At 56.1% G+C, this 23,964-nt stretch overlaps 2 protein-coding genes across 15 annotated transcripts; one reads left to right on the top strand and one right to left on the bottom strand.

Moving 5' to 3' along the window:
- Positions 1-556: 556 nt before the first annotated feature.
- ECHS1 (enoyl-CoA hydratase, short chain 1) lies at positions 557-7,794 on the bottom strand. The gene is made up of 8 exons (XM_033842409.2): positions 7,653-7,794; positions 6,283-6,480; positions 5,681-5,808; positions 4,750-4,849; positions 3,421-3,525; positions 2,832-2,951; positions 1,654-1,721; positions 557-711 (listed from the first exon to the last, which is right to left on the bottom strand). The coding sequence occupies exons 1-8, from the start codon at positions 7,738-7,740 to the stop codon at positions 646-648; spliced, it is 873 nt and encodes a 290-aa protein (XP_033698300.1). The 5' UTR covers positions 7,741-7,794; the 3' UTR covers positions 557-645.
- A 57-nt stretch (positions 7,795-7,851) lies between these two features.
- Positions 7,852-23,885, top strand: PAOX (polyamine oxidase). Of its 14 annotated transcripts, none has more exons than XM_073793754.1 (9): positions 7,852-7,932; positions 12,310-12,397; positions 13,343-13,511; positions 16,369-16,855; positions 17,741-17,940; positions 19,502-19,754; positions 20,474-20,589; positions 21,326-21,483; positions 23,497-23,885. In XM_073793754.1, the coding sequence occupies exons 3-9, from the start codon at positions 13,376-13,378 to the stop codon at positions 23,698-23,700; spliced, it is 1,554 nt and encodes a 517-aa protein (XP_073649855.1). In that variant the 5' UTR covers positions 7,852-7,932; positions 12,310-12,397; positions 13,343-13,375; the 3' UTR covers positions 23,701-23,885. The 14 variants fall into 14 exon arrangements, with proteins under 14 accessions (XP_073649855.1, XP_073649856.1, XP_073649852.1 ...); XM_073793755.1 differs by having other exon boundaries at positions 13,308-13,511; XM_073793751.1 differs by having other exon boundaries at positions 12,310-13,013.
- Positions 23,886-23,964: the final 79 nt, after the last annotated feature.

The following is a 23,964-nucleotide window of genomic DNA, read 5'->3' as shown; positions in this document are numbered from 1 at the left end:
AAATGAAAACAAATGCTAGTCAAACAGAAGGATAGGGTGCATTTGTGTGCTAGGAGCAGACGGTGATCAGTGCACCTTGCAGAAACGTGTACGTGGAGAACCATTTCTGTTCAAAGAAAACGGAATTTCACACCGGAGCATGTGTTCATGCTTGTGGGCACAGAAAGACACCTGGAAAGGCACGAACGTGTGAGCAGTGGTTACCCTCGGAGTGGGACGTGGGTGCCTTACTTTAAGAGCCTTGTTCTGTTTGAATGTTGTTACTGAGAATGACAAGATTTAAAAAGTGACAGAACATTCAAATCTAGCGATAACTAAAAGAAAGGCATAATGTGACCTGAAGTTTGTCATTTAGTCAAGAGCACGTCTCTTTAAAGGCTCAGCAGCGAGGCCATCCCTCTGAGCGGCCACGTCCACCGGCTGCAAACGACACCGCGACCAAGCTGGGGGTCCTCACGAGAGCCGGGTGAAGGCTCCCTGCTGCTCGGGGGGGGTGAGAGCCCACACAGCCCCCCAGGGCCCCTCACAGCTGGAGAGAAGCTGTGTGTCACTGACACCGCGTTTGAAAGAGGATTTATTTGTTCTGAAGCTGACAGGCCATTTTTCCTCTTTAACTTGAGGAGCTGAGGCACAGGCAGCCAGCTCCTACTGGTCCTTGAAGCTGGCCTTTCTCTTCTCCACAAACGCGGACATCCCTTCCTTCCGGTCTTCCTGGTGAGAGAAGGGGAAGGGCAGAGATGGATGGTCACTCTGCGTGGGGTCCAGGCGCCAGGCTCTGCCTGTGTCAGGGCTGCTCCCTGCCCTTGGCCGTCCACTCACTGGGTTCTGCAGCGGGATCACCTCGAAAACTGTGAATGATCCCAGTTCCCAGGGGCGGCTTGGGAATGGGTATTTTTCCATTAAACACCCCCGCCCCGCCTTTGTGATGGTCATTCAGGAACCACTAACCTATGAGTCGAACAAACTCCCATCTACAGAGAACCTCAGATGCACATACTTGGGTCATTCACCAAATCATGACCTGGATTTAGCCACGCTCTAGGTCAGGTGGTGTCCTGAGGGTCAGGAAGCAGGACACGAGAATCCAAGCTCTACCTCTGCATACCTTCCTCTGTGTGCACATGTGCACACACGCACCTGCACTTCCTCAAGAGCTAAAGCCATTTTTAATCTTTTATAAAACACCTAGATATGACTTTCTGATAATAAAAGATCAGTTTTAATGACTATTAAGAGAATGATTTCCTTTGAGTTACTGGCAGATATCCTAGAAAATAATGCTCCAAGGCTTCAGATTACGACAGTATAATATATTCGAGCCCCATTCCAGGTAACTGGAACAATCTAGGAAAATTATGAGTAAATGGATTGCATTTTAAATACAGGAGTTGCTGTTTAAGGGTGCAATTTGTAAGATCTTTTGTAATAGGAAATAACCCTGTGTAAGTTTCTGTACTTTTGAACTTCCACACACTGTACTTATTTGAAAAAAAATCAATGCTCAGTGATAGAACACATGTGGTCCAGTTACAGGGGAAGCTAAGAGTTCTGACCAAAGAGAAATGGTATTTAGTGATAAAACCGATAAGGAAATGCCAGGAACGTCTATGGCTGGACCGTGTGTGATTCTCCACGTGAATGAGGCTTACTTACGGTAGCAAAAGTTGAATAGAAGAGTTTCTTCTCCAACTTAACGCCCTCTGTTAATGTCATTTCAAAAGCTGAAAAAGAAAACCCTGAAGTTAGGAGCTGAGATGCCAGATGTGGGAACGCAGAACGTTTTCGTGGAGGCAGGACACACCCTCGGGGACTGATGTGGACTTTGACTTCACCGATGACGTTTAAAGTACAGCCTCGCTGCTCAAATGCACCACCCCAGCCGAGATGCCCAGTGAATACTGCTCCCGGCCTCCCAGTGTCCTGCACGGGGACCTGGATGGAAGGTGGGACGGCAAACTCTGTCCAGTCACGAGAGGGCTGAGGAAGCCCACGACACTGAACTCAAAAACCATGACAAATAATTAAGGACAACACCCAGAAAACAGAACTCTGTGCAGAACAGAGTGAGTCCCGGGCCATCTTTGCAGTGGAGGTGATGCAGGTGCGAGGCTCACGGAAGCGTTTCCTTGGCGGCACCTGTAGCTGGGTCCCTGCGGCCAGCGCCCAGCCAAGGTGACAGGTGCCTTGGGCCTGGCGGCACGTCCCCTCCCCTGCTGCACGCTCCACACGCTAGTGCCTGTGTGAACGCTTTGGCCGAGGCCGGGGGCCTGGGAGGCCGGTGAGCAGAGACGGGGGGCAGAGCGGCTCGCCGCAGGCACACACGGCTGTCCCAGCTCACCGTCCTCTTGAAAGGTGACACGGAGCAAAGGGACAGCCTCACTCCAACGCTGAGAACAAATCGTCATGTTAACACTCTAGCGATTCTGAGGAGGGGCGGTCAGAGCTGCCCCGCCGGCAGAGAGAGGACGCCCAGTCCACAGCGACAGCCGGGAGCATGCTCTCTGCCCCCAGCTCATCCCCGACAGATGGGCGGAGCTGCTGGCCGAGAGGAGCCTCTTCCTCCCAGGTTCCCCAGGTGACCCTTCCCGGGCTTCCCCTGCACGCCAGCCCCCTGCCGCCTGTCCCCCAGGCTGGCCCTGTTCTCGGGTCCTGCTTCCAAGGGGAGCTCAGGCCATTTCAACAGAATTTGTGAGCGAGCAACTAGAAACCAGAACTCTACGAAGAACCAAAATCGAAATACCAAGAATCCTAACAATTTTTGTCGAGACCGGTTAAGATGCATAATTCTGACCCCGCGCTGTCAAGCCTCGCAGCTCCGCTCTCCTCCCTACCTGCGTTCACTGACTCTTTGGCCATCGCTGCTACAATTTTAGAGTTGCTGGCAATCTTTTCTGCACACTTTATGGCTTCTTCCACCAGTGTCTCAACAGGAAAAATTTTGCTTACAAGACCTAAAACACAAAAAGGTAAACAACACGTGGCAGCAGCTGGTTCTCGTTCTCTAAGCCACAGCACAGGCCTCTGGGTGCCGACAAGGCAGTGGGGACACAGGAAAGGGTCCACGGTGTCCCCTGGTAGGGCCGCCACCCTTGGCTGCTGCGGTCACTGGGCTCTTACAGTCACAGGTCACTGAGGGTCCAGGAGAGGGCATGCCTGCGGAGGGTCTCGGAGACCCTGTTGCTGACCTTGGCTCTGGGAAGCGGGGCGGTTTCACTATTGCTCTTTAACCTGCATGCATGTCTCAGTCAATCCTTTGAGCATGTGGTATTTCAAATAAAAAAACAAAGGCAGTGAGTCTCCTGGGCTCCCAGGACACGGGAAAGCTCTGTGCTCATCACCGGTGGGAGGCCCTGGACGCAGCCCTCCCCCCTCCACTCAGCTTCCTGAGGGGGCAGCTCCACGGGAGGCTGTGGCCCGTACCTGCTTGCTTGGCATCCTGGGCCGAGATCCGGTCACCAGTGAGGACCATCTCCATGGCCAGTGACTTTCCGACGGCACGGGTCAGTCTCTGGGTGCCCCCTGCACCTGCAGGGCAGAGGGCTGCTGGGCACGGATGGCTCTGCAGCCAGGATGCACAGACGTGCTGTCCCCAAGTGCCCCAGGGCTGAAGATGGGCCCCTTGGGTGGGGTGGGTGGGCAGAACCCAGGCGTCCAGCAGGTGGGGAAGCCGGGGGAGGCTCCTTTCCACACTCGGGACCCCTTGCCTGGTGCCCTGGGTCCCCTGCACCAGTACCTCTCATGCAGAAGTCAGACTACGGACAGACACAAGGAGCTCGCGGCCCAGGGCCCCAGACCCTGACTCAACCCAACCCAGGGGGCAGCTGGGGGGCAGCCTTCGAGCACGGCTTGCTCTGCTCCAGGTGTGGGACGACGCTCCTCTCTTCCGGGTTCCCGCCTCCCTGGCCTCGCTCCCCACCCGCTCCTGCTCACTCCACGGCCTCTAGCTGGAAAGAGAGTGGTCTGCCCGGTCATCCGCCCGTGGTGAACCCCAGGGCTGCCAGACCGAGCCAAGGAGCCACCTGAGGGGGGCAGCCACAGTCCAGCAGACTTGGACACTGCCTCAATGCAGTGGAGACCTCAGGCACTGGGATGGGAAGACCCTGGTGGTCACTCTCAGCTGACCTCAGACACGCTCTCCTGACCCCACGGCTGCTCCCTGCCCAGCCCAGCTGGCTCGGGAGAGGCTCTGGGCTCCAGGCTCTACACCCAAGGCAGAGACCCCGTGGGGACACAGCCCGAAGTCCTCGTCAGGTGGACCGAGGGGCAGAGGTGTCACTGTTGGCCCACTGTTCCTGTCGCCCTGCCCATGGGGGATCTGATTCCCTGCTCTGAACCTGGGTGAGGCTATGGGACTCGCTCTGGCCACTGAAACGTGAGCTCTCAGTGTTGCCCCGTGGTCAGCGTGTTCTCTTCTCTGAGCTGCTGACCAATAAAGATCCAGCGCAGATGTGGCTCATAAGCAAGACTCTGCGGTTAGAATCCACCATGTGGCCAGCCTTTCCTATTCGTGTCGGACAAGGGACCCAGCCACTCCAGAGGAGCCGGCACAGCTCCGAGGCCCCCAAGCCACTCTCAGCGCTGCTGTGCCCACGTGACCTTAGTGTGCAGACAGGCAGCCACCATCCAGGCTCACACGACAGCCCCACGTGCTTTTGTCTGACACTGGAACAGCCCAAATGCCCCCAAGATGCGGGCAGATTGTGGACGATGACTTGAAGAACCAATACCAAAGCTACCATCAGTCTTTACCTGGGATGGTTCCTATTAGGATCTCTGGCTGCCCAAACTGGGCTTTCTCTCCAGCATAAATGATGTCACACATCATAGCAAGTTCACAGCCACCACCAAGCTGCAAAACAGCACGAGGTTCCACAGAGGAACCCGGTCAAAAATCACTGCTTATTTGAATTTTCTATTAAAGTGAAACACAGTCTAGGGTACAGCAAAGATTAACACAGAGATGCAAAGTTAGTTAACTGTTCCCACAAATTACCTATACAGTGGATGCCAGCAAACTTTCTGTAAAGGGCCAGACAGCAAATGCTTGCGGCTTTGCAGGTCCTACAGTGTCTCTCGTGGCAACTCCACTCTCTGCCGGGGGGGCTCGAAGGCAGCCAGGAGGGGGAGAACCGATGGCTATAACCTCTGCCCGCTGACCCGCTGACCCCAAGGGAGCTTTACTAAGGAATCGTGAGTTCAAACGCCCTCCTGGCTTCTCTACAGGCCACAACCAGTCCCAGAGCCTCTGAGCTGTCCAGGCGCCTATAGGAGACCCCGATGGACCAAACAGGGGAGGCAGAGCTTTCAACAGTGATGAAAGAGGTTAGTGTACAGGGCAGTGCAGGTTGGGAAGCCATCAAAACTGCACAGAGAGCCAACACGTGTGCCCTTAACCTTGCCGTGGGGGAAAAGCACTCCCGGGGAGCCTCAGGACTGGGGGGACTTTACTAACAAAGGAATCTGAAGCCCAACAGCTGAATCCCCACTAACACGGCAGATGCTGAAACACCTCCTCCCTTTACAGCTCTTGGCTCTTCAGCGTCACTAGTCAGAAAAGGCCTGCGAGCCTAGGAACGAGACTCAGGTCTCCCCCAGATAAAAATCAGTTCTACTGCACACACACAAGTACAATTCCTTCAGGTGTTCTGAGTGCAAGGAGGTGGCATGGGCGGGCACTCACGGCGTAGCCATTGACAGCAGCTATGACCGGCTTCTTGACCCGAGAGAGTCGGTCCCAGTGGCTCAAGAACTTGCTGGAGTAGCAGTCCTGGAACGTTAGATTCTGCATTTCCTTGATGTCGGCTCCAGCTGTGGTGGAAATGAGGTCCCAGTTACCAGAGCAGAGACCCCACAGCAACAGGTAGCTACTGTGTGTGCCCCGCCCGCAGGCACCAAGGGTTGCAGGGGATGGCCACGTGGACACACAGCTGGGCTGGGGGTACAGTGCAATACGCTGTGATACGAGCTGATGGAGGTGATGCAGACGGATGTGGACAGGAAACAGAGCGGAGGGGGACTCAGAAGAGGCAGGGCTCACTCACTATTCACCCGCACCCGAGACGTGACTGCCCCTGAACAGACTGGTTTTGCTGGCGGGGCACATTCAACGTTAAACGTCAGACGGGCCCCTCCAAGCAGCCTGGGGTTTGGTCCCCTTTACGTAAGTAAACCCCTGAGTCGCAGAACCTTCCTGATGCATTCACGGAGGTGTAAGGCTGCCTGCCTCATGCCATGGGTGCGACCGCACACCTGGGCAGCCTGCCACCACACTGCCCGCCTCACCTGCAAACGCCTTCTCCCCGCCCGTGAGGACGATGGCCCCCACAGCCGGGTCCTCCTCGAAGGCCTGCAGTGCCTGGTTGAGCTCCATGATCAGGCCATCGCAGAGCGCATTGAGTGCCTTGGGGCGGTTCAGCTGGACCAACCCCACGTTGCTGTTCTTCCCCTTCTTGGCTGTGATGATGTATTCAGAGGCTGCGCCTGGGGGGAGAGGGGAAAAGGGGATGTCCACTCACGGAGGCACCAAACTGGGGGGATGCACCCGTCAGTGGACAGAGTGACCCTGACAGGACCCCTGAGGGCCCCTGCTCAGTCCCTGGTGGCTGCATCATGCAGCTTGTAGCTGCATGGGTGGCTTTTACAGTGCTCTCTGCTTTCACAGATATTGGAACACTTCCTTAAGTTAAAAAAAAACCCAGCAATGAAGAGCAGCCTTCCTTCTCCTGAATGCCTTGGTCAGCGCTTCCCAGGATGCGCACTAGAGACAGACTGGGATCCTGTAGAAACAAGGAATGAGGAAACGCCTTCTTTAAACAAATGCCAACTAGGTGAGGGCAGTTAAGCTGCAAACAGAACAGAGTTCCAGCCCTGCTGGGTGGACAGCCTGGTGGGAGGTACTCAGGCAAAGGGCAACTGCCAGGGTCTGGGCGGGGGCGGCCCGCTCAGAGCTGGGGCCAGCAATGACCTGGAGAAGAAGGTTAACCAACGTGGTGGCTTCCTTGAATGGGGAATCAGGGATCGCGGTACCTATCCCATGCGCTTGTGAGGACGTGACTGAAATCACACGTGTAAAGGCAGCATGCCTGTCACATACAAGACCAGGAATGATGGCTGGGTACAGGCCAGGATGTAGAAGCGGGTGGTCAAAGAGAACTCAGGTAAAACCCACACGACCTGGTAGCTAGGTCAAGTGGACACACAGGTGAAGGCAGAGGCCGCAGAGATTCTTTCCCAGCGACATCGACATGGCCAAGAGTTCCTGCTAAATGAGGGGTGGGGGGGTGGCGAGTGCGCTCAGGAGAGAGGAGGAGGGGCGCCCGGCTGGCTGGGGTGGGGCAGAACCGGAAAGACACACCCGGGGAGAAGCCGTGGACATGGGGAGGCCTGGGCAGGAGGCACTGCAGGACAGCACGTGCGACCCTTTCCAATTGCAGAGGCGCTAACCGCACGTTCTCTTAAAGTCTGAGGACTTTCACACCGAACGCTGAAATGGCCAGAGGTCTTGGCACTCCGTCCCGAGTCCTCGGAGTTGAGACGCTAGTGACCCCAGGGCTCCGCGAGCTCAGGCAGCAGGTGCTGGGAGGGGTCCGGCCCTGGGATGAGGGCCCGGAGGACCCCCACCGCGGGCCCGCCCCCCTCGGCCCCGCACTCACTGGAGGCGAAGGAGCGCGGCGCGGGGCAGCCGGGCCAAGTGCACAGCAGGACGCGGACGCTAGGCTGCAGGGCGCGCAGGGCGGCCATGGCTCTTGCGTGACGATAGGTCGCTACGGCCGCCCGCCCCGCGGAGCCACCGCCCCCCGGAGCCGCCCCCCGGCCGCACCAGTCAGGGCCCGCCCCGCCCACGGGCCAGCATCGCGAGATCTCGCAGGTCTCGCGAGATAAGCCGGGCGGCGGAAGTGGCCGGGGCGACGGGCCTGAGGTTTAGGAGTGAAGGTCAGTGTTCGGGGACAGGGGTCAGGGGGCGGGGGGAGGGGCACCGGTGTCCAGGAGGAGGGGTCAGGGGGCGGGGGGAGGGGCACCGGTGTCCAGGAGGAGGGGCCGGGGCGGGGACGAGGGCTGGAGGTTCAGGTTCAGGTGGGTACCCTGATCCGCGCCGCCTTTGGCGGACCCCAAGCCGTAGGAAGTAGCCCTGAAGACCTGAGAGCAAACCCTCCGGGCTGGCCGAGCCGTGGGGGTGGAAAGACGCGTGGACCGCGCGCCGCAGCCCGAGCTCGGGGTGTGACCGCTCGGGGCCGGCCGGGACGCCCTCGTGGTCGAGAGGGACCGCCGGGAGGCCTCTCGAGTGCGCAGGCCCGCGGTGCTGGCCCGCCGGGCTCCTGGCGGAACTGTCCGCCGGCCTGCGCCGCCTCTGTTCTTCAGGCCCCGGCAGTGCCCTTAGCCTTTGGCCCTTCCCGCCGTTTCCGGGAAACGGCGTGTGTCTGGGTGCGGGGCAAGCGTGTCGTCCCCACACCCGGGTGACTGCGCCTCGAGCCACAGCTGGGTCCCGGATTCGCAGCTGGAGGCAGTGGCTGTGGGGCATGGAAAGCCAAACTTGCTGAGGACGGGTAGACTGGAGCTCGCTAGAGCTGGGCGGATACACTTGTGACCTGAAGTCAGCCCTCAGGGCAACGTGCAGTTGTAACCAGCGCAGAAAGCCAGACTCTGACAGCGGGCGTTTATAGGACATCAAGCAAAGGAGTGGGAGACAAGCCTCAGATCCACTCAGACCAGCTCAGATAAGCCTCCGACCAACTTGATCTTTGAGGGGATTTTTTAAAAAGGGGTACAAAGAAAGAGGCTGGGATTCATCACTGTTTTGTGACATTTCTGTGACATTTGTGAATCTAGTTTCAGGAGTCAGGCTGTCTCTGGTTTACATTCTCAGGCCAGGCGGTCCATGGCTGGGGGGTCTGTGAGCTCATCTTGCCCTGGAGAAACAACCTGAGTGTGTATTAACGATGGTGTCTACAAGGGCAATTTCAGTACATTAGCGATGTTATCAACAGCAGCCATCTTAGTCACCTGACTCTGGTTGATTAGTGCTCAGTTAGCACAGGATTGAGGTCAGAGGGAACAAGAAAGGGAATAAAGTTTTGGGTGGAGAGACGAATCATGAACTCAGTAAGGGAACTCGGTTTTAGGGGGACTTGGTTTCAATAGCACGGAGAAATCAGAGATAATACTGCTAAGCAGTGTGGGAAGGAGTTGAGAGGCACAAAGTAAGTGCTTAGACAAGGAAAAGATAAATTATTAACAAAATGCTTCCTTTTAGAGGCATCATGTAACTGAGTTTTTCATTGCCAAGCACTGTGGCAAACATCCACCTTCTTATTTCTCTTCCTGTCCCATTTCGTGGTCCAGGTGCTCATGAAGTGTGTGCAGTATTATTCATAGCAGCTGCACGAGGTGGCTGAGGAACATTTTGCAACATTAAACAATTCATATCACTCTGAAATGTATGTATTTATAGGTCTAGATATAACAGGAGTGCAGCATAACACTCTTTACATTGGTAACTTGGTATCTATTGAACACTAGATTGTGAATAGTTTTATTTGTATAAAATAAGATGTAATTAAACTTTAACAATGAAATCATTAAATTACTTTGATTTATAAATTTCAAATGTTTAGACACATATTATTGGCCTCCGTTTGTATTCGTGCCCAAGTTCTGCAAATTCAAGGGTGGAGATAAAAAGATCAAGTACGTGGGAATCCCCTGGCGGTCCAGTGGTTAGGATGCTTTCACTGCTGCGGCCCGGGTTCCATCCTTGATCAGGGAACTAAGATCCCACAAGCTGCGTGGGGAGGCCAAAAAAAAAAAAAAAAAAAAAGAAAGAAAGAAAGAAAGAAAAAGGTCATCTACAAATGAAGAGCAAAACGGATATTTTCAGGTAAATAATAAAATCCAAATCAGAATTGAATACTCAGCAAAACTTTATTTCAGGGCTGAGGATAGACTAAAGACATTTTCATGCAAAGAGAAACATTACCAAAACTCTTTACCAAAGGAGCCTCTGTCTTAGTATGGGCTGCAGTACTGTGACAGGTACCCAAAGGGAAATGGCTCGAAAGTAAAGGAAGTTTTTTCCTAACCCCCCCAGGGCTGGTGTTGAGGTCAGGTGGCTGCTATCCTTCATGAAGTAATTTAGGGACAAAAGCACAAGTGACAAAAGAAAAAAATATATAAATTGGACTTCACTCAAATTAAAAACGTTTGTGTTTCAGAGGATACAATGAAGAAAGTGAAAAGCCACCCCACAGAATGAGAAAAAATCTTGCAAGTCATAGATCTGATAAGGGTCTTGTGTCTCGAATATATAAAGAATACTTTCAACTTGCTAACCTAAAAAATAAAACAGCCAGTTATTTTACCAGTTTTCTCTATTTTATAGAGAAAAAGGAGGAAGTTGGGAGGGGTTGTTTTGAAGAAAAGTCAGTTGGAGGAAAAGGAGAGCTCAGGGTGCTGACAGCTTCTCGTTGGCCTGGCAGCTGCGCCATCACTTTCCTGTGAGATGCAGTGAATCTCCTGTTGGTGATCCTTCTCCTTAGGTCTGTAACTGACAGTCAGGAGGTACCTGCCTGGGCTTCCCTGGTGGCGTGGTGGTTAAGAATCCGCCTGCCGATGCAGGGGACACGGGTTCGAGCCCTGGTCTGGGAAGTTGTGCCACAACTACTGAAGCCCACGCGCCTAGGGCCGGTGCTCCTCAACGAGATAAGCCATCGCAATAAGAAACCTGCACACCACAACGAAGAGTAGCCCCTGTTCGCCCTTGACTAGGGCCTTGACTAGGGCCCTTGTTGCATGGCCAGTGGCAACTGTGAAGGGATGGGAAAGCCAAACAGAGGACACAGGGTAGTTTCAAAGGTGACAGAGTCAGCTGATGGGACGAGGACAGTGGGGCTGCAACCTGAGAATGTGGCGGCAGCCATTGGGCCCCGCTGGCAGCCCAGAGAGAGGCCCCAGTGTGCCCGGAGTGGCCCAGGCCCAGCAAGGAGGCCTCCTGCACTGCAGGATGAGCACACAGACATGCTTCTCACAGCCCCACGAGGCTGCACCAGTAGCTTGATTTCAGGGGTTACACCAGGGACCTCACTGTGGGCATACCTGTGAGGGACCCAGAGACCAGTGGTGTATTTGTCTGTGGAGCTGGGACCCAAGGTCTGCAGGCTGAAGCGTCCCCAGGGTAGACCAGACCACTGGGACGTTGGCAGCAGCCCAGTGACCCCGCTGGGCTTCAGCTTAGCTGACCCTTGGGGGAACCTCACAGGAGGGAGCTACACTGAGCTGGGGACTTTGCTTCAGGTGGCAGAATGGGGGGTAAAATTTCCCCCTGCAAACAGGGGCACCAGGGTCAGGGTGGCTGCACGCAGATGGGCTGTTTCATTAGAGTAGCCAGGTTGCCTGGGGTTTCCTCATTAGTTGCGGGATGTCAGGCTGAGTGACAAGGCCAGTGTCTGGCTCAGCGTTATGGCTGGTCCCAGGCCCAGCGCTTTAGCTAGGAGTTGGCGCTGCTGACCCCGCGCCGCCTCTGGGTCCAGTGGTCACTGCCATCGCCGAAGGCGCGACTTGGGCTCCCTGCCGGGCTTCGTGCCTCTCCTGCCCTGCGGGGACCGGACGAGGTGAGCCCCCGCCCGGGACGGGCACGCATGGCGTCCTCTTCCGCTGCGAGCGGGGCGCTTCATCCTGGCTCTTTCCCTGCGGGAGGTGGGGGGACCGCGACCAGCGTGAAGCGCGCGGGGCGGGGTGGGGGGGGTCACCAGCCATCTCTCGCGGGCCGCGGTGGGGTAGGAGCTTGGGGAGGCAGGACTCAGAGACGGGGGAAGGGCAGGGGGTGCTCCGCGGGTTGGGGTGTGCAGGGGTGGAGAGTGAAGAGCCCAGGGCCACGGGCCCAGCAAGCAGCACGCAAGCCACCCTCCGCTGCTGCCGGCCCCCGGGTAGCGGGCCATTGCTAGCAGTCATGCCGCGGGCACCTTGACCTGCTTGGCGGCCTGTAAGACCAGCCACCGAAACTGCTCAGGATCAGCAGCCGGTCAGCCTGCAGTCTGGGCACAAAATGGGAGAGTTTTCAGGGACTGCTTCGGGTCCACGGCAACAGCTCTCCCCAAGCCTTTCTTTGAAAGGGCAGGCATCCCTTGCATGCACATTTCATTGGAGAAACGACCACATATTTATGCGACTATTTTCTGTCTCCACTCACTGAGCTCCATGAGGGCTGGGATTCTGTCCATTACTCAGGGGTGAGTCTTCACAGCTTGATTATTTGCATAGGTACTGTCTTATTGCTTAAGAAGCAGTTAGATTCCTAAACCCCTTTTCACATTCCAGGAAGTGGCACTGGGTGACTGGCAGCATCCTGGGAGGCTATTCTCTGCAAACAGGGATTCCAGGAAGGGGACAGCAGGCACAGTTGGAGGTGGGTCTACTGCATCCAGTAAGCTGACCCTCCCCACTCCTGTCCACTCTTTGGCTCCCAAAGTATTGGCAGCCAGGTCTATATGCTCCACGCAGGAGACTGGAAGACTCTTCCCAGGGAGCATGACCAACCCAAGAGGAAAGACCTAGGGATATGGATGGAGGTTCCCCAAATAACAGCCTACCCAGAATCAAGCTCAAATTTGATGAGCCCCACTCACAAACAGCCATCTGGTCTACCATTCCTCATCACCAGCAGACAGACAAACATAACCTGACATCTCAGAGAGCTTCTTCCTGGAAGACAGAGCCAAAAGAAACAGGAAGAAGAACCCAGAGCACAGCAACAGAGCAGAAGCATAGCACTTCACGCCTCCAGACCAGCGAGGACAATCTCCCTGGAAGATGAAGCAAGAAGACACCCTCCCCTTTCTAAAAAGAAGCATTTGTACGAGAAGAAAGGGCTCCTGGAAATGAACACTATGACAGCAGAAACGAAAGCCTCAATGGAAGAAATCACACAGAAAGTGTCACCGGGTTGACGTGCGTTATAACAAAATAGCGCTAACCAAGGAGGTCAACGGAAGACCCGGACCAGCAATCTTGGTTCCGCGATAGTAAGCAAAGAATAGCAAACTACCGCTTTAAGCTTAAGCATAAAGCTAAGTCTATTTAAGCATAGGTACACTCCCAGAGAGGGGGAGAGAGAGAGGGAGAGAGAAAGCGGGCTGTTTCAGCGAAGTGAAGCAAGACCAAAGCAAAGTTTATCAAAGCAAAGGTACACTCTGAGAAAGAGAGAGAGAGAGAGAGAGAGAGAGAGAGTGGGCTGTTTCTGTGAATTGAAAGCAGCATTCCCGTACAGGCTTAAGGGTGATATTTATTTATTTATTATTTATTTATTTATGCTGTAGCGGGCCTCTCACTGTCGCGGCATCTCCCGTTGCAGAGCACAGACTCCAGACGCACAGGCTCAGCGGCCATGGCTCACGGGCCCAGCTACTCAGCAACATGTGGAATCTTCCCGGACCGGGGCACGAACCCACGAACCCGTGTCCCCAGCATCGGCAGGCGGACTCTCAACCACTGCGCCACCAGGGAAGCCCCCAGGCTTAAGGGTGCTTTTAAGGAGCATTTTGCAGGGAGGCGGGGGCGAGTGACGGGGATCATTATTTGATCGACAGTCCCAAGCTCTGTAACAAGTTTACTGCTGCGCATTCTCTCATCCTTCAATCGCTAAGAAACGCCCATGGGGGCGGGGGGCAAAACCATACATGGATTTTATTATAATGATGGTATAATGAGTTTGGGTTTACTATAGGTTATACACCTGTCTGGTCTGGGCATGCGCAGCCCAGGGAAGTTCCCTTGTGTTACTGTGCCCCTCTTTAACAGGATAAGCTGCCCACAATATGACCATAGTTTCAACTGTTCTGGGTGGGGTCAGGGGAGAGTCCCCAGATGGTTGGGTGTGACTCGATTGCTTCTTCTCGTCTTTCTCGCCACTGTCACCTCCTTGCTGCTAATGTCTGACTAACTACCTAACAAAAGGAGAGCAGAAATGTAAAGGTGGGAAACAGGAGAGAACATACGTGAGCATTCAAGGGCCAGGCTCAAAGTCTGACAGCCTGAATTAAGGACTTTAGGAAGAGGTAAGAGTAAACCCTCAAGAGCTTGCTTAGGGATGAGTCATCAGTAGAAACAACTGATTAGTGAAATAATCAATGACATCATTTGCCAGGATTGAAGGATGGGAGTTTCCAGACTGAGGGCCCTTTGAGTGCCCAACACAGTAACAACCGAGGGACATGGAAGCACCACGTTGTGAAACTTCAGGAGAAGATCTTAAAAACTTCCAGGGAGGAAAATGTCCCCACTGCTTGTAAAGGATTAGAAATTAGAATAGCTGTGGATTTCTTCACAACACTCCTAGGAGGGAAGAGAAAGGGAGCAATGCCTTCAGAGTTTGAAGGAAGGAGATTCTGACCTAGAATTCTATGTCCAGGCAAACTACAAATCAAGTATGAGGGCAAAATGAAGACATTTTCAGCTTTGCAATATCTTTAAAAAAATGATCTCCCAGACACCTCTTTTCAGCTTCACCAAAACAGGAAAGTGAATCCAAGAACAAGAATATATGGCTGAGGAGGGCAACACAGGGAGCGAGAAGGGCTCCTCCTGGAGAAGGAGGAACACCCCAAACAGAAAGACTACCTACCCAGCCTGGGAGCTAGCTCCTCTCCCTGACTACCCTCACCCCACAGGGAACAGGTGGCCACGGAAAGTCCACGGAGGCACGGGTGCGCCGTGGTTTGGAGCAGCGGTACCCAAGTGTGGCTGAGAAGGAATGATGTGCCCTAACTGGGTTTACAGGGAAGCCTGAGGACCCTTTTAGCAGAAGGCAGGAGCTTTCTAATCCCTGCAAGGCAGTAGGGGAGACCTGCGGGAACTAGAGGAATTCTCCAGAAATGCCGCAGGCTTGAATGTGTCTTCCTCTCCTGGGGCCGGAGGGGGAGGGGGGACGTAAGACTTGTTTCTCCATTTACCGTTTATCTTGAACTTTGTACTTTATGTGTGCTGCATCCTGTGTTTGTAGACTTGTGACTGTGTATATACACACACACAACACACAAAAGTGTCGTCGCCTGGAGGCTTTCTCCCCGTCCCGCCCTGACATCTCAGCACCCACCGTCCACGCGCTCCACCGGGTCGGGAGGTGACGGCGCTCGCCTCCGCGTCTGAAGCTAGGAGGCTCCTCCTCCGCCTTCTGGTCGCCGTCCCCACGTCTTCTTAGGAAGGGGACACAACCCGACTGGCCAGCCGGCCGCCCCGATTCTCCCTCGGTGGGGACGCTTGCCCACACCGGCCGGTACCGGGGAATACTCACGGACCCTTCTGCACTCGCCCTCGCCCTCCCCGGCGGCCTTCCGCTACCATCCTAGGGCGTGGGCCAGACTCATAGGGGCTGCCCCAGGCCCAAACCAGAGGGGCGCGCGGAGCGAAGGGGGGCCGACGCGGGGGGGCAGCCTTGCCCCACGCCCCTTGCTCCACCTCCAGTCCCGCCTTCCGCCCCGCCCCGCGCCCCCATCCACTTCCGGCCCCGCCCCAAGTGCCCGGCCCCGCCCCGTGTCCCGGCCCCGCGCCCTGAGCCCCTGTCCACCTCTGGCCCCGCCTTCTGCCCCGCCCCGCGCCCCGAGCCCCCTTCAAACTCCGGCCCCGCCCCGCGTCCCGGGCCAACTTCGCGTCTCTTCCCGGCTCTCCGAGCCTCCGAGCGGCGGGGACGCGCGGGAACTGCCCGGGACGGCGCGATGCAGTCGAGTGACCGTCAGGCGGAGGCCCCTGGCCGCGGCCCGCGGGTGCTGGTGGTGGGCGGTGGCATCGCGGGGCTGGGCGCGGCGCAGAGGCTCTGCTGCCACCCGGCCTTTCCGCACCTGCGGGTTCTGGAGGCCACGGCCCGCGCCGGTGGCCGCATCCGCTCAGAGCGCAGCTTCGGTAACAGCCCTCCCGGAACTCCTTCCCGGACCCCCTTCCCAGAGCCCAATCCGTGCCGCCAGAGCTCTGCCGACTCCTGGCTCGGCCTCCGTCCGGGATTAAGCGATCCGGAACCCTTATCTGGCCCCTTGAGTGAATCCTCGCACTGCTTCAGTTAATAAACCGAAGTTCACTGGTCCCCGAAACTCAGCTGCCCGCATGAGCAGGGCCGGCCCCTGCCGTGCATGGGGAACCCGTGGCAATGCACAGTTGCCCCCGGTTCTGGCCCCGCAGGTAGCTCCCCCTCCAGCCTCCAGGTCGCCCCTCCCGGGTGTTCCTCTTAAACTAGGTCTGATGGGCCCTGCCGGGAGAGTCTGTGGTCCTCAGGGACCGTGCGGGCCTCCGGCTGATTTTCAGAGCATATTTGGGAAGGGCAGGGCTCCGTGTACAGAAGAAGGGCTCAGGTGAGGGAGCCTCACAGTCGCCTCTCCTGCTCCCTCCCAGGTGGTGTGGTGGAGGTGGGCGCTCACTGGATCCATGGGCCCTCGCAGGGCAACCCCGTCTTCCAGCTGGCTGCCAAGTACGGGCTTCTGGGGGAGAAGGCATTGTCGGAGGAGAACCAGCTGATCGAGACCGGGGGTCACGTGGGCCTGCCCTCTGTGTCCTATGCCAGCTCCGGGGGAAGTGTGAGCCCTGAGCTGGTGGCGGAGATGGCCAGACTGTTCTACAGTCTCATAGACCAGACCAGGGAGTTCCTGCATGCGGCTGAGACCCCCGCCCCCAGTGTCGGGGAGTACCTCAAGAAGGAGATCCGCCAGCACATGGCCGGCTGGACAGAGGAGGAGGAGACCAAAAGGCTCAAGCTGGCCATCCTGAACAACTTGTTCAACGTGGAGTGCTGTGTGAGCGGTACCCACAGCATGGACCTGGTGGCCCTCGCACCTTTCGGGGAGTACACTGTGCTGCCAGGGTTGGACTGCACCTTTCCTGGGTATGTGCGTGCCCCACCCACCCAGACATTCCTCCGTGTACCCAGACCCCTCCGTGCCTCCCAGGGGTCCCCCCATGCACCCCAAGTACCCCCCATGCACCCCAGGGGTCCCTACCCGTACCTCAGGCCAAGCTTTGGCAGGCAGGGGATGGGTGGGAGAGACATGGGGCTGTTTGTCTTCCCTGTTTTAGGGAGATTGGTCATTTACTTCCCTAGTTTTGCTCACTTATGAAAAAGAAAAGAATTGTTCTCAAAAACAAGTGATTAAGGGCTTCCTTGGTGGCACAGTGGTTGAGAGTCCACCTGCCGATGCAGGGGACACGGGTTCGTGCCCCGGTCCGGGAAGATCCCACATGCCGCGGAGCGGCTGGGCCCGTGAGCCATGGCCGCTGGGCCTGCGTGTCCGGAGCCTGTGCTCCGCAGCGGGAGAGGCCGCGACAGTGAGAGGCCCGCGTACCGCAAAAACTCCTCCCACATTTAGGAGGCCGCCTGCTTGTAAGCACTGTGCGGGGGCTTCGACCTCAGAGATGGGCAGACAGGCCCTCCTCTGTGTCGATGTGGCTGTTCCCCCATGGGGCACTCACAAGACTCTCCAGGACTGCCCTGCACAGGGAGGGCACTGTGACCAGGCAGATGCCCAGAACAAGAGCCCTGGGCTTGGTGAGGAGGGACCTGCTCTCCACAGGTTACCTTCGCATCCCTTTGCTCATTTAACCCTCCCATGAGACCCCCTCCCTCCCTGCTCTCCCCCCTGGCTGAGCCAGGCCCCCAGGCCAAGACCACAGCCCCTTGCAGCTCCTTGATCTGGTGTGAGCTTGGAGGGCTTGTTTCAGAGACTCACCTCCAGGGCCTGGTCGAACCACGGGACACCTCTGTCTCTCCCAGAGGCTACCAAGGACTCACAGACCGCATCATGGCCTCCCTGCCCAAGGACGTGATGGTTTTTAACAAGCCAGTGAAGACCATTCACTGGGATGGGTGCTTCGAGGAAGCTTCTGCTCCTGGGGAGACGTTTCCGGTGCTGGTGGAATGTGAGGATGGAGGCTGCTTCCCAGCGCATCACGTGGTCGTCACCGTGCCGTTAGGTAAAGGCTCTCCAGCTCCCACCCCAGGGGCCCCTGGCCTCTGGCTTTCTTCAGCCTCATTGGCTCTGGGGCGTTTGTTGGCTGCTAAGCCTGCGTTTTCCTTCTGAGTTTAGGACAGAGTTACTTGGTTGTGCTTTGTAGCAGTCGAGTGCTTTGGAATAAAGTTTCACAGGAAGAGAAAATGCAGGGCAGCAAGTGTCTTACTCCTTTTGGAGGTAATTTATGGAAAGGTTGGGAGGTTCACCAAACTGCTTCCTTAGCGGTGGAGAGGGCGTGAAAGCCAGGTCTCGAGTTTAGGTCCCGGTGGTAATCGAGGAAGGAGTCGTGTGTATAATCCTATTTGCTTCCAGATCTGATGCTTCACACGCAAGTCTTGGAGTAGGAGTGGGCAGTTGGGTAAAAGGTGGAGATGGTTGAAAGCAAGTCTGTGCCTGCTCATCTCATTTACTCCTGAGGCAGCCGGGGACACATCTGCCCCATCCCCATTTGACAAATGCGAACAGAGATAAGTCACTTAATTGCCCAAGTTCACAAAGCTAGCAGGTGCCAGAGTGGATGGAAGATGAAGGGCAAGAGTCTCTGCCCATCTCCCACAGGTCCCGCCTGTCCCCTCGCAGAGAGTTGGGTGTGGATAAGCCTGCTCAGTGCCCGGCTCCTTTTTCCCACGGTGGAATCACACCACGCGTGTTAGCACAGTGTTCTGCTGCTCCTTCGTTTCCGAATCAGCACAGACAGGTCTATCGTGGTGTGTTTTCTCTTACGTGGACGCCTTGTTCATGCACAATTGTGGTGCGTGGTCACTGAAGCTGCTGCAGTCAGTAGGTGCATCGCTACGGCTGTGTGGTCACTGTTCACAGGGGGCCAGGCACCTGTCCCGTTTGTTCTTTACAGCCACACTGTGTTTTCTTGTATGTAGGTGTCGTTACTTGATACTGATGCAAATTTAGATGGTGTTCACTTGTTCTGTTGCACACAGTGTTGTACACGTGCGTGTTTAAAAACACTTGTGGGCGCGTATGTGTAGGATCAATTCCAGTAGCAGGAACTACTGAGTTGAAGCTCTGCACTGAGAGGGCGGCCGTGGAGGGACGGTCCCCTCTGTGCATGCTCACGGCTGGTGCCTTGTTTCCTGTGGGGTTGTTCGTCCTTTTCTTGCAGACCTGCGAGGTTGGCTTGTGCTGCGAATGTTTCATCTCCTCGCGGTTTGACTTTGGGCTGAACCTGCTTAATTTTCAGGTGGCTTCTGGGTAAAGCCGGTATGTCTCGCTGCCCCTCCAAGCTAACCCTGGGCAGACTGAGAGGCAGAAGGCTCAGGGGGGAGAACTGTCCCCACAGAGGAGTCCGGGGGCCATGCGACCTGTTCCTGCCTGGCCAGGTGTTCAGGGGGCCTGTTGTGTCCCTCCGCTGAGGTGCTGGCCAGGATTCCCGATGGCCAGCCTGCGTGGGTCCCAGACACCTCTTTCTCTGACTCCTGTGACGGGGTCAGGGTGCCTTACTGTGGCTATCAGTTCTGGTTTAAGCGATTGACGTGGTGTAAACCGAGTCTACTTATGAATTCCAGGTTTTCTTAAAGAACGTCTGGACACCTTCTTTGAGCCACCGCTGCCCACCGAGAAGGCGGAAGCGATCAGGAAAATAGGCTTTGGGACCAACAATAAAATCTTCCTGGAGTTTGAGGAGCCTTTCTGGCAGCCAGACTGCCAGCACATCCAGGTGGTGTGGAGGGACACGTCGCCCCTGGAGGACGCCGCCCCCAAGTTGCAGGATGCCTGGTTCAAGAAGCTTGTTGGCTTTTGGGTCCTGCCTTCCTTCGGGTACGTGCTCTTCCCAGGTTTCTCCAAGGAAACCTGGTGTGAGCTCTGCGTGGGGTCCAGCGCTATGTCGATTCTCTGTGAGGTGTTTCTGGAGAGTTGGAATGGGTAGGGATCCCAAGGGTACCTTGAGTGGTGAGACAGACACCCTGGGCCCACCCCGTGCAGGGACAGATGGAGACCCACTGTGTGCTGCTTGTCAGCATCTCTTGGGACCTGGAACGTGTAATAAATACTTGCAGTTGTTTTCCTTGTAAGAGACACACTTTGCTCATTTACAAGAAAGTGTCTGCCAGATACCCAGGCCCGAATGCCCCTGGCAGCCGAGCCAGGGTCCGCATGGTGTGCCCCGTCCCCTCCGGCCCGTCACACGGGGTATTAGGAAGACACGCACCCGAGGGTCAGGACTTGATACAGTTAGTGACTCGCTGCCTCACGGGACACTGCAGTGGTGGGGCGTTTCCCAGTGCGTGTGGGTGGCAGGGAAGCCACCGGCTCTGTTCATAGGTTCTGTTGAGTCCCCGAAGGTGCTGGGGGTGGCCGTCCCCACCGGCGCTCAGTTGTGGAGACAGAAGGAATCGTCTTAGTGCCCCGAGAGTTCTGACCTTGCAGACCCCATGTCGAGGGGCCCTGGGAGTTCACGGCCACACTGGCGGAGCCACTGGCCCTGGTGGAAGCCGTCTGGGTGTTGCGGGTCTGGTCCCAGCGCTGCTTCTCTCCAGCAGGGCCAGCCAGGCGCTCTGCGGCTTCATCGCAGGGCTCGAGTCTGAGTTCATGGAGACGCTATCGGACGAGGACGTGCTCCTGTCTCTGACACAGGTGCTCCGCAGGGTGACAGGTACCGACTGCAGGGGCCATGCCGCCTCCTGCCCTGGTGGCTGGTCTCTGACAGGAACCAGACCTCTCACCAGACAGGAACTGGGTTCAGCCCTGAGTGTCTGGGGACTGTCCTTCCCATTAGTGCGTCACTAAGAGTTCTTGTCTCTGAGGGACACTTCCCACTTCTCTTTTCTAAAATTTGCCACCAAGATGAACACAGTTGTCCCTAATCAGAGCTTCACAGACAAGACGCTGAGGCTTGGGAAAGGCGGCGGTGCCTGTCGGGGGCTCTGCTTCTAGGGCCTCATGCGGGGAGCCCCTTACTAACACCCTCCGGGCCTTGGTTTTCTCCCGGGCAGTATCTCTCGCTTTTAGCTGCTAAGAGTCCTTAAGGTGAGAGGCTCCTTGGTGTTGCTGTTGTTGTTGTTGTTTTAATTAATTAATTAATTTACTTTCGGCTGCGTTGGGTCTTCGATGCTGCGTGGGCTTTCTCTAGTTGCGGCGAGCGGGGGCCACTCTTCATTGCGGTGCGTGGGCTTCTCATTGCGGTGGCTTCTCTTGATGAGGAGCACGGGCTCTTCTAGAGCGCAGGCTCAGTAGTTGTGGCGCACGGGCTTAGTTGCTCGCGGCACGTGGGATCTTCCCGGACCAGGGCTCGAACCCATGTCCCCTGCATTGGCAGGCGGATTCTTAACCACTGCGCCACCAGGGAAGTCCCAGAGGCTCCTTGTTAATGCGAGTGTCTCTTGGTCTAGGGAATCCCCGGCTCCCCGCACCCAGGAGTGTGCTGAGGTCCCGCTGGCACAGTGCCCCATACACCCGGGGCTCCTACAGCTATGTGGCCGTGGGCAGCTCCGGGGACGACCTGGACCTGCTAGCCCAGCCTCTCCCTGCGGACGGCAGGGGTGCCCAGGTAGGACGCAGCTGCCTGGCGAGGGCACTGGGGTCCCGCTGAAGGCCCAGGGCCCGGGATAGGTCCCACGAAGGCCAGGGATGCTGGGTGCGATCAAGTGGGGGGCTGGGGCCCCGAGACTCAGAATCCATTTTCTTTTTGAAACTAACAGTAATTTTACAATGTGTTATTTTTATCAGAATTATACATACATGTGGCTTAAAGCGTCAGAGGATTCTATGGTGCTGGCTAACAAAATGAAATAAACAAAATACAGCACTCTGCTGGGGGGCATGCCGTTGCCCCTTCCCGGACTGTTCTTCAGGCTGATTCTGCTCTAAGTAACAGGCTTGTGCTACCACTGTTTTAAAGCCATTTTATAAAATCGAAGTATAGTTGATTTACATTGTTGTGTTAGTTTCAGGTGTACAGCAGAGTGAGTCAGATACGCACACACACAACACGTATTTTTTCTCAGGTTCTTTTCCATTATAGTGCTACCACTTTTTACAAAACATCTAACTGTGTAAAACTTTAAATGTTACAAAGGTTGGCAGAACCTTTGGGTTCCTGTCTCCAGCTTCACAGCTGTCTGTTCCTGGTGTCTCACTGCCCTGGCCTCCCCCATACCTTTACTAGGCATGTCCCACAGGTGATGTCATTTTATTTGCAGATGTTTCAGTGTGCGTCTCTAAAAGATCAAGGACACAGCACTGTTATCACACTTAAAAATTCACAATAGTTGCTCCACATCATCCAACATTCTGTGTTCAGTTTTCTAAGCCTTTTTCTTTTTTGGCCGCGCCTCGAGGCACGGGGGATCCTAGTTCCCCGACCAGGGATCGAACCCGCGCCCTCTGCACTGGAAGCGCGGAGTCTTAACCGCTGGACCGCCAGGGAAGTCCCTCTAAGTGCTCTTTGATTTTTCAGTTTTAAGAATTACTGATTGAATTCTCACCACGGCACATAAAGTTTTAGCTTTCTTGCACTCATCTGCCCACCCAGCCCTCAGACCTCTCCCCACCCTCCAAGGTGTGCCGCAGTAATTTTGCTAAGACTGCTACTCACTGTTGACACATCCTGTTTGCCGTGGGCACTCTCCACACCTGAGCTGGCAAGGGTGCCTTTGTTTCTTTTCCAGCAGTGGAAACAACCACTTCTCTGGGCCGATGGATTCTGTAGGTGGGCACCGTGGGACGGTTGTTTCTGCCCCACGACATCTGGGGTCTCAGCTGGGAAGATGACGGGCTTGGGGTGACTCAGGGCTGGGGCTGGGGTCATCTGAGGCTGCCTCTCTCATGTCTGTCCTGAGCATGGCTGGGACGCTGGCTGGAGCACCTGCCCCAGGCCTCTCCATGTGGCTTCCTCACAGAGTGGTGGCCGTCACGCTGCCCTGTGGCCGCCTGGGGCTCCAGCGCAGGCCTTCTGGGGAGGGGCAGCTGCATCGCTCCAGTGACGGAGCTGGGAAGTCAGGAAGCACCACTCCTGCCACACCTGCTGGACAAAGTGGTCAGGAACCTGCCCAGATTCAAGGGGCCGGACACAGACCGCACTTTCTGTGGGAGGAGTGTCCGAGGATTCACAGCCGTGTAAAGCCCCACGTTGGGTGTAAATGCTGCTTGGAGAGCCATGTCCCTTAGGGTTTTGAAGACGTTCTCCAGCGTTGCTGCTGGAAGCCTGAGGCCGTTCCGATGCCTTTCTTCCCTGTGTCACCTGGTTTTCAAATCTCTGAGGAAGCTTGAATGAGCAGGAAGCCCCACACTCACGCTCACTCCGAGCCCAGCGGCGCTGCCTTCTGGCACATATTCACTCGTCTGGGATGCTCTTGAATTACCTCACCGTGGTTTTTTTTTTTTCCTTTTTCTTTTTCTGGATTTCTGGTTGGATGGTGGGCTTCTGAGTTGGCCCTTGAATTTTCTTATCTTTTTCCTGCTGATGTCTGTCTTTTTGGTTTTTCGCTCTGTGTTTGGGGAGGAGCGTGTGAGGCTTGTGGCCGACCCCTGGCACCCACCCTAAGCCCACCCTTCTTTGCAGCTCCAGGTCCTGTTTGCAGGGGAAGCCACACACCGGACGTTTTACTCCACCACGCACGGAGCTCTGCTGTCCGGCTGGAGGGAGGCTGACCGGCTCATCGCTCTGTGGGATTCGCAGGCACAGCGGCCTGAGCCCGGCTCTGAGCTCGGCTCTGCTCCCCCAGTTCCCGGGTCCCGGGGAGGCTGGCCCCACCCTTTCCTTTGATGGACAAGGTTCAGTCGGGCTTGGGATTTGGGATGTTAATGTCACTGGGGTCAGCTCCCTCCTTTCCCAAGTCGCTGGAGTCCGGCCAGGGCTGAACTTGAGCTGAGCGCGAAGTCTTCCTGGAGAAGGGAGGGGTGGGATGCTGCTGCTGATGCGGTTGGAAGAACATAAACTGTGTAAAAGTGTCCTTTGTCCAGAGTCGTCCTTATGCCTCGGAGCTGCAGCATGGGTTGCTCTGTCCTCATCGTGCCCCGGGCTCAGGTC

This window comes from Tursiops truncatus, chromosome 16 (assembly GCF_011762595.2).
Source record: "Tursiops truncatus isolate mTurTru1 chromosome 16, mTurTru1.mat.Y, whole genome shotgun sequence".
Classification (NCBI taxonomy): Eukaryota; Metazoa; Chordata; class Mammalia; order Artiodactyla; family Delphinidae; genus Tursiops; species Tursiops truncatus.
The sequence above is the reverse complement of the archived record's forward strand: the minus strand, read 5'-3'. Positions and strand labels throughout refer to the sequence as shown.

What these genes read in the sequence shown, in the direction of transcription:
- ECHS1 (XM_033842409.2), bottom strand. Translation starts at nt 7,740, where the DNA reads ATGGCCGCCCTGCGCGCCCTGCAGCCTAGCGTCCGCGTCCTGCTGTGC. An exon ending in CGGGGAGAAGGCGTTTGCAG is followed by an intron (nt 5,809 to 6,282) that starts GTGAGGCGGGCA and finishes TTTCCACCACAG; the next exon opens with CTGGAGCCGACATCAAGGAA. An exon ending in CCAGGATGCCAAGCAAGCAG is followed by an intron (nt 2,952 to 3,420) that starts GTACGGGCCACA and finishes TTTGTGTTTTAG; the next exon opens with GTCTTGTAAGCAAAATTTTT.
- PAOX (XM_033842399.2), top strand. Translation starts at nt 15,702, where the DNA reads ATGCAGTCGAGTGACCGTCAGGCGGAGGCCCCTGGCCGCGGCCCGCGG. An exon ending in GGTCGTCACCGTGCCGTTAG is followed by an intron (nt 17,941 to 19,501) that starts GTAAAGGCTCTC and finishes TATGAATTCCAG; the next exon opens with GTTTTCTTAAAGAACGTCTG. An exon ending in GGTGCTCCGCAGGGTGACAG is followed by an intron (nt 20,590 to 21,325) that starts GTACCGACTGCA and finishes CTCTTGGTCTAG; the next exon opens with GGAATCCCCGGCTCCCCGCA.